We start from the raw sequence: 9,807 nt of genomic DNA, 5'->3' as shown, positions 1-9,807 counted from the left end.
ACTGTGAGTGCTTATCTGGAGTTTTGACAGCGTAATGTCATAATATTAGAGTATATCCACATAAACAGGACATAGCGTCTTAGCGCTATTTAGAGAACCATGTACATAAAGTTGATAATGACCTGGGAAGGATGAAGTAGGGAACACAAATTTGTATTCCATTATGTGCTTGCCCACCATGTTTTCTTAACAACACCCTATTGAGTTAGCTGGTCCTAAGACTCTTTAATACTTATGACAACAGCTTCACAAAGTTTTATATCATACAGAGAATTCCTGACTTGTGGGAGGCCCTATATTGCTGCCCCATTCAGCTGTGTTGGGGAACAAAAGGTAAGTTTGCAATGGACCAGGTCATTTTGCTAATGTGCAAAGCTCTGATGCAGAGTGAGTACTACCCCAATGTTTTATGGATCTGCAATGTGCATGCATAGGAAGCAAACCCATGCAGATGCATAATCTCAGACACACCTGCATCTGGCACGTGAAAACTACTGATGAAAATAAATATAATTCATGCTCATGGTTTGCCACTGCAATAAAAATCAGCGTCATTCAGTTAAGTGCCAGCACTTCCACCCAAGGTAACTTTATTTAATACACAAATAGGACATTTTACAATGCACAACATTAAAAGTATATATAACAAAACAGACATACTTAAAAAAAAGTGCTTACACATTTTTCTTTAATAAATAAATATTACATTTGCGGTAATCTTTGTTTTACCTAAATAAGGGCTCGCATACAGGCTCCAATAAGGCATACACGATGCGTAGCATACACGATGCCTCATATCTGAAGATCACCCTGCAAGTGAGCATTTGCCGAAGGGTTCAGTGAACCATAATTCTGAAAGCATTCACAGTGCATAGAATGCACATTCACTGCTACGCACCGTGTACACCTCATCTGTGTTTTACTGGTGCCAGTGTGTACGAGGCCTAAGATGTTAACCAAGAAATGTCTGATTGCAACACACAATAACAAAACAGTTCATTTGAGAATGCTTTGGTGATGATCTGGATGCGAACAGATTTTATAAGCCATCACCGCCATCTTGGTGAAGACTTGCAGATTAGAGGTAAAACCTTGAACTGATTTAGTTCTGGGTCATTCATTGTTCATAATTTGTACAGGTACCAACAGTGGCCATGTGGTAGTAGGAGATTTGTCCATTACCCATTTTTGTCGCTTATATGCAGATAAAGAGAAGACTTGGAATATATTAATGATGACTTTGTCCAGCATTGCAGTGGATCCGTACAGGCAAATTTTGTCTCACCAAATATGGTTGCCAAATCAACCATGTAAATATAGAACCATTTGAAATACACTTAATGCAAGGTTTCATTACAATTAGATTACATGTTTCTATGCAGCATGCATGAGAAGTTAACTGCAGTGAAACATGCAGCACTTGTATTGCATATGGGTCTAATCAATGACCCATTAACCCTGACTGTACGTACCATGTTACTTCTGATTAATGGTAAAGTGTTATTCAAATGGATGGTTTACAAAATAATTTATTCCCATTATTACACAATTTACTCACAGAATCCTTTCTGTAGTTTCCCATACCAGAGGACAACAAATCTATTTTAGACAACTTGACAGCAACATCATTAAGTAGAAATTGACAATTGATTCTCAATAGTGTGATACTAGTTATAGATTAATATTTGGAGTCCAGGAGAATACATGACATAACAAAAAGTGATCATTAAGAAACATTGGGGCAGATGTAAGCCTGGAGAATTGATAAAGCAGTAATAAGTGCAAGGTGATAACACAGCAGCCAATCAGCTCCTAATTGTAAATTTACATATTGGCGCTGATTGTCTGGTGCATTATAACCTTGCACTTATCACTGCTTTATCACTTCTCCAGACTTAATACCTCTGCCCCACTGTTTTGATTTGTTGGTTTAGATAAGTCTTTTAAAAGTAAATTTCCATATTATGGGACATCAAAAAATGTTTACCAGAGTCTTCCCACTGACAGCCTAACAGCAGCCTTGCGTACTTGTACAGTTATTTAAAGTGTTAGGTTACTACTGATTTATGTTTATATGTAAAGGTAATGGACTAAGATTACTCAACCTCTGAATTGCAGTACCCTGCAGATGCTCTGGGTGTCATTTACACAGCATATGGGAAGCGCACCACAAAATGTCTTGGTTTTCCACCTGTAGGACACAGTAGTCTGCAGCCCCTTTAGCTCATTTCAGTTATCTCACTTTGAAAACTAAAACCTTATTTGGCACTGCTGTGTAAAACTACTGTAGGTTCTCCCTCTAAAAAAACTAGTCCACTTGGCCTATGCAACCTTCTGTTCCTCAGCAAATGATCATTACTCTGTAACCCTATGGCTAAAATGAAGGAGGACAAGCATAAAGCAACATGAAATCAAAACTAGCGACTGGCGACATTGATGATCTGCAATCTGTCAGGGAATTTCATTATGTTAAAGATCCCAATCCCAATATTTTTTTGGGTCGAAATTAACAATTTGAGGATTTCCAACATGTTGGATTTATCCAATTCTGGCGTAAGCAGAACGAGGAATTGGGGCAATACATTGTAGATGATTGAGCCTCATTATATATTAACAATACAAGCTGAAAGTGGCAAATTAAGTCTTATTATTCAAATATGAATGAAAATTTACAGTAAAATAAAGTAGATGTGATTTCGGGGAAATGTAAATGCCACCACTACAATGGGTTGGTGCTCATAAATTCAACTGTTAGTGGTATCAAACAAAGTACTATTTTAGAAAAAGAGTTTCCTACAAAATAAATGTAATTGTCATTGTTGAAGTTTTCAGTAAAAGTCCTGCAATAAAAAGACTAATGTTGCCTACACACGTTGCAATGGGTTCTGTCAGCAATTATACTAAACACATGTAAATGCAAAATAATCCCAGACTGCAATAATTAGATAAAATTGGACTGCAATAGATATTGGACACACACACTACTATCATATTCAAGGACTGGACTGATGAACCTTCCAGTTCATATGCAATCTGGTTAGAAATTCAGTGATTTTCAAATACGGACATGGGGCGGTATTCAAATGATATATCACGCCCAATCTCCTTTCTAAAGTGATCCCCGTTATCACACAAATCGTGTCCATAGTAATCAGGTTTAGCTGCGTAAATGGTAGGGCGCCCTCGCTACCCCGAGGGTAGCAAGCTGAAATGATTATAACACACACGTCAGCAGAAACGTAACGGGTGTGGAAGGGGGTGAACAGAATTAAATACTGCCCATTATGTACAATGTTTGCTCGACTAGATTGAATTGACTAAATTGATACACCAATATTTTATGTGTGTGAACAGCATTTGGGAGGATTTCTGAAAAGCAATTTGACTCTCTTTGGCATTATTTGTGGGCTATCAGCAAACTCTGGATTTATCATAGCAAAACTGACATTTTAAAGCTCACTCTGATGTAAACTGTCATCCCAGTTGTTTTACATTAAAAAAAATTAGAGATTGCCAGACACATTAGCCTGGAAACTGCAGGTAAACACTCCAAAAAAAAAACAGCTTAAAAATGAGGTGGTTGTGACAGACTAGATAACTGCAGCTATTGTATGTTGCCTGTCAGCCTGTAAGGAAAAAAATAGAAAAAACCCTCCCCTGCCTCAATGGGTCATGCTAATTAGCCCCAACACTTAGGAATGCCAGAACCAATGTTAAGTAGTATTAGTCCCCTCCTGGTACCCCTGGCAGGTCTGTACCAGGTTGCAAAAAAGGAAATGGGGCCTCTTACTATATAGTAATGAGTGCCTCCTTTCTATAAATACTAATACTACATACTTCCTAGCATTGGTGGTTCATAGAGTGGGACCATGAAAGGGGCTGACCGTGGAGGGGGTGAGGCCTCAGGGAAAGGGGGTGGAGCTTCATCGTATCCCCATTCCCATCATTGTGGGGCATGCCCAGCAGTCTCTGAGATGCTGGCCTGCCCCCAGTCTCTCCCATCACTGTGAATGGATGCTGTGCACATGCGCCCTCCGCCCAACTCACCCTACCGCAGGAAACTGGGACAGGCCTAGACAAATGGGACTGTCCTGCTGAAGTTGTGCTCTGGCTTGGTGGGTATATAGGGTGTGTGGATAGACTGTCTGCACACAGGGGGTTATTCAGAGTTGTTAGCAAACCAAAAAAGTTAGCAATTGGGCAAAACCATGTTGTACTGAAGGTGGGGCAGATAGATTTATATTTGGGTGGGTTATATTGTTTCTGTGCATGGTAAATACTTGCTGCCTTATTTTGGCACTGGAATTTAGATTTCAGTTTGAACACACCCCACCCAAATCTAAATCTCTCCTCACATGTTACATCTGCCCCACCTGCAGTGCAACATGGTTTTGCCCAATTGCAAACTTTTTTGGTTTGCTAACAACTCTGAAAAAACCCCTCATATCGCTTGCTGTTGTCATGGGTAAAAGGGGCGATTTATCTGGGTTGCAAAAATGAATGATTGTCGTCATTCGGGCCAAGGGTGACAGTATTTCTAAAACAGCGCAGTTTGTGAGCAGTTCACATGCTGTTGTGAAGGTGTATCATGACTGGACACATGGCACCATTGCGAATAACCGACATGGAAACTGCGTAGCACCACATGTGAGAGGTGAACGTCAGCTATGAAGGTGTGTGAGGGCTGACCGACACGGTACAGTGGAGCAGCTCACTGTCAAAATGAACCTGGGGGCTACCAGACGTGTCTAAAATGACAATTCAGCCCGTCTAGAAGCTCTCTGTTCTGCACATGGCGGTTACTCTGGATACTAGCTGGTGGTCATAATAATGTTACTCGATTGTGTATCTCACAAAAACCTATTTCCACTGGTGCCAAAACAGCCTGGCTCTCTTCCTTATTTTCTTGACATCATTACATTGCAGCTATTACACTGCTGAGCATCCTGCACCAATTTATTACCATGGTCTGAAGGCATTTTTTTTCTTCTTAGAGCTCATTAAGATTACCAAGTGCAATGTGTGTCCTAACAGTTACCAACATTTCTCCTACAATTGTCCTTTTACATCTATCTACCTGTGCCCCTATACTTTGTTCTCCAACCTAGTAGCCTTTCATGCATATGTTTTATGTTCCATATTACCATTTATATGGCTCGGAGTTGAAATATAGCATCATTGCTTTTCTTTGTGCCAGTAATCTTTCATGTTAGTGGAACGGGAAATATATTTGGCCATTTGCTCACAAGGTTTTACACACCCACTGAACTCTTACCTACTTACAGTATGTATGGTTCCCTCTGGGAGAGTTCATATAGGAGGGTGAACAGCTCTCCTGGGAATCCTTGGGACTCCTCAAAACTCTGGAGTATCCTGGACATTCCAGGTGAGCAGGCAATAGACTTTAACTTTGTATGTACGACTCCTCAGCAAGCAGGATTGGAAAGTTAAAAAAAAGTCCACTTGGACTAATGCATCAACGTTACTTTGTTGTCTGTTTTAAATCTGGCTTAGAATATTCATCAGAACTTGGCAGCGGTTGAAACCAGTTTTTGGAAACAGGGAGTCTTTGTGATTGCTTAATTCACATAAGGTACGGTATGTGGGGGCTCTGTTGTGCATCTCATATTCAGTTACTGTGTTTACACACCTGAAAGTTCTGGCAGTGAAGGAGTGCTGGTAAATGAAATTGTAAATTGTCTGATTCTCATTATAATCAATCCATCATTTACATAATTATTCCACCTTTTCTGCACAAGTATGACATAATTATGCAGAATTTTTAGCTAATTACAGTACGCTATATTTCAGCTGATCACCAGTTTATTTGTAGAACCTGTATGTCATGAAATATATCCGCTAAGTGTCAAAAAAGCAGCAGGAATGTAGTTGCCTATTCAAGGGCATCTTTGTATGGTGTAAAGGAATTATAGGAAGTTCCTTAATAGAGGGAGTCCTTTATGAAGGGTATTTGAAAGAGATGTCTTAACGTGATTGTGTTCTGTATTTCAGTAATTTTTTGCATGTATTTATATGCAGGATAAAATTATATTTAAATGTTCCTTTTTCCTTTTTTGCAAAGTAACTGGCAAATATTCCAGGCACGTTTTGCCAAGTGACAGTAGCATCTGGTATATCCACATATAAATGAATGTAGGTGTTTATAGCAGCTAGTCTTAGCACACGGAAGAAATGATTTCATCCTCAAGACCAAGTGCTAAATTCACAAGAGTATAATGCTCTTTTTGTGCAAAGCCCCGCAGGACGTCTGAATAGGCATCACAGCTTCTGAACGGAACCTATAGCATGTTGTCTTTCCTAAACTATATGAGATTTCTACATTTACAGGACAGTGACAGAAATATAGAATGGTGAGGACAAATTTGTTTGGAGCCATCTAGTTTGCCTATTTAATATTAATTGCATCATAGCTCTGGGTCAGGCCTTTATTCCAGGCAGGTGGTGGATTAGCTGTTAATGTGGACATTATTCGAAATGAAAAGTCAAATACATAGGGGTGTGCGCCAGAAAGGAACATGTGCAGCCTAGCTTGGACTACTGTACAGCATATATATATTACCAGAGAGGAGTATAAAAACAGATTAAAAAAAATTAGCTGCCCCGGTTAAACTGCACCACAGTTAGTACAATCCCGTATAATCGGGGTTTTACGTTTTCCAAAGTTTAACATAAGGGTTCCTTATGAGTAGTCACAGCTAAGTAGGTGACGGTGCCAAAATTGATTTACCATATCGTAAAATGATCTATAAGTGTGAGCTGTGTCATATAGTTTTTCCATTGTGCATTTAAACTTTTTGAGATGATGTTTGCAGCTGTTTTCAAATGAGTTCTATTTTCTGAGTGCAGCTATTATAGCAATGTATTTAAAACGACAAACCAAATAATGATGGTATTTTAAATATGGACAATCCTAACTCCTAACAATCCTAACTCCTCCTTACTTTCAGCGTAAAGACTGAGTGAGAAGTCATATGTACATTACCGGATCTTTTTCCCAATGTCTCCTAAACGCTCCGATGCAATGAAGTGAATATTGGATTGGTGCATACACATACATACTGGGCATTTTCTTGCCTCATCTCTAAAACGGGATCAGGATGATGGGGATGACGTGTGCCGCACATGCTCTCTAGTGTCCTCAATCGGAAGGTTACAGGAACATTTATCGGCTACAAACATTCCAGCGCCCCTGTATACACAGTTGTCTGGCAGTATCTGTTGATTGGCCTGATAATTCCCCAAATTGGATAGTGTGTATTTTAAGCTTTAACTTTTTTTTTTTCTTTTTGCAATTCCACTTGCTGATGAGTTGCACATACAAAGTTTAATGTGTGTGCCTCTATATCGTACAAAAATAAATTCACTGACAAAAAAAAGTGGGACAGAAATGCACTATAACATCTGGTCTGATATGCACTCTTTGTAATGCAAAAGGTTTAACAATAAACTGAAGTATAAAATAAACAGCATGAAAAAATGGTAGATAGATACGCCATACGCCCGTGGTGTATATATTTTTCATCTACCATCTTGTTTTCTTATTTAATGCCTCAATGTTAGTTAAATGAGATCTTTCAGAAATGCAGATGGTATTGTGCATGCAAATAATTATCCCAATTATTTCTTATTCTTTATCAAAGTGATGAGACTAACTGGTTTATGCTGATGTCACCCACCAAAACGTCAATTGTGTGGCTTTGTGCTTTTGATAAGAACTTAGAAATGGAAAACTTATTTTAAAATTCTGATCAGAAGAAATTGATGAATACTTTGAAGTGATAAATAGGCAATATAATGTTTCTGATTCACAATAGTTTTCTGACGTGATGAGGAATTGTTGTCTATCAAACTATAGAGAGAAGTTTCAAGGGGATGTAGTTATGTGACCAGCGATCAGGAGACTGGCGGTCACAATACCGACGGCTACATCCCCCATTTCAAGTGGTGTAAAAAGTGGACAAGTTGCCTATAGCAACCAATCAGATTCTACCTATTGTTTATAGAATATACTAAAAAAAAGATAGCTAGAATCTAATTGATTGCTATAGGCAACTTCTCCACTCTTTACACTGCTTGATACATATCCCCATATTTTCTATATGATGAGGTAAAGTAAACTAAAGTAGTCTTATTCATTTGGCTAGTTTTCACAATACTGAAACATGCCCTAACAGTTCTTCATTTTAGCAGAGCTTTGGGCTGTGGGATTAATGTTCCCAAATATAATAACAGTAACTGATGAGAAACATTTAAATGGTTTTTGGTATAATCAAAGCTAATCTGACGCTCAAGGAGAGATAACAGACTAGAGCCAAATCTCTAATATTATAGGTCTAACCATTTTTTTTTTTATATAATTCTAGTGTAGAGATGATTTACTCCAAGCAGTAGAGGTGTGGGAAACTAAAGACAAGAAATTCAATAAGTTGTAACGTTTACATGACAAAATGTTTTGGGTAGAGAAGCTTATTAAGAGTTTGGAACTTACATTTTATGTTGTAGGTTGTTACATCTTTTATTGTACCAACAAATCAAGTTATAAGTGAGGCTGTACTTTAAAGAGACTTTGCTGTGTCTGGTTATGCAAATAATGCATACACTTAGTCACCGTTATTGAATGAGCATTATCCAACCAGGTGCAACATCTCAGGTCAACTTCATGTTCTTTAGACTGAAAATGAGGTCTCCTCAGAATGAGGCCTCCTCATTCTGGCTGTACAGTAATTAGTCTTCCGTACAAGTGCAGTGGATGACAAATTCCTTCTGGGAATGGGTTGTATTGAATTGATACCCATAGGAAATCCAGCCAACTAATTTAATGTGATGGTTTAGCTGCTCTCCCGAGAAGCAAAGTCTACGTTCTTTTGAAGAAATATTAAAGTCTCCACTATATATTGGCCACTTCACTCATAGAGAATAAAAGCCAAGGAGAACACATGATGTCTTCTGTGCTGGGTGTCAATCTGTGCTGAATTCTTTATGACCCAGGCAGGAAGGGCAGTATGTCATCACCAATGGCAGAAGATGATGTTCAATACTGAAAAAGGATTACCTGCCAGAAGAAATGGCAACATTTACTGATACAGATATTAGCAACACTATTTTCTAAAGCAATGGTGCAGTGCAGTGATGTAGTAATAGCCAGGGGAGCCCTCGTGCAGCACCAACTACTGCAGCCCCCCTCCTCTCACTTATACCTTCTGTTGGTGGCCATCTTTTGTATGATATTTGTAGAGACATGGGACATGCACAGAAATTGCAAAGGCACTGACACAGGGCCATGGTCTTTGCGAACATCTGAGCTGGTGCCATCTTTTCAAATATATAAACCTAAAGATGGCAGCAGATATGGGGCCCCCACAGCAGTGGAGTATATTTTGGGTGATAAATTGGCCTGTGTGCAACAGCGCACCCATTATAGATATGCCAATGAGCAGTTGCCGGACTGGCCATCTGGCTCTTCTGGCACATACCGAAAGGGCTGATGGCCTGTTAAGCCGGTCCAGTAACACAGAGTGCTGGGCTTGCCAAGCAGAGCAGCATTCCGACTTGCTGATCGACCACCCACTTGCCCGTATGTGCTTTTTACGCAGATGGATGGGGGTGTGCCGTAAGGCCAGGACCCTCTGACCACTCAGCCATGGCTGCAACCCACTTGTCCTGTACACACCTGCGGTGCATGGACACAGTGACATTCCAGGGCTGTTTCATGGCCCCAGTCTGTCCCTGCAGTGGGGCAGTGCAGAGATCATAAAAATACTGTATCTCAGTTTCCCAGTTTTCCAG

General features: G+C 39.5%; 1 protein-coding gene across 3 annotated transcripts in view; it reads right to left on the bottom strand.

The window, feature by feature from the left end:
* Positions 1-559: 559 nt before the first annotated feature.
* Positions 560-9,807, bottom strand: part of LHX6 (LIM homeobox 6) — a 193,451-nt gene continuing 184,203 nt past the window's right edge. For all 3 annotated transcript variants that reach the window (XM_063936932.1, XM_063936930.1, XM_063936931.1), the window contains one exon: positions 560-9,073. In XM_063936932.1, the coding sequence (XP_063793002.1) occupies positions 9,053-9,073 (21 nt within the window). In that variant the 3' untranslated portion in view covers positions 560-9,052. The remainder of the gene's footprint in view (positions 9,074-9,807) is intronic.

This window comes from Pseudophryne corroboree, chromosome 8 (assembly GCF_028390025.1).
Source record: "Pseudophryne corroboree isolate aPseCor3 chromosome 8, aPseCor3.hap2, whole genome shotgun sequence".
Lineage (NCBI taxonomy): Eukaryota > Metazoa > Chordata > Amphibia > Anura > Myobatrachidae > Pseudophryne > Pseudophryne corroboree.
The sequence above is the reverse complement of the archived record's forward strand: the minus strand, read 5'-3'. Positions and strand labels throughout refer to the sequence as shown.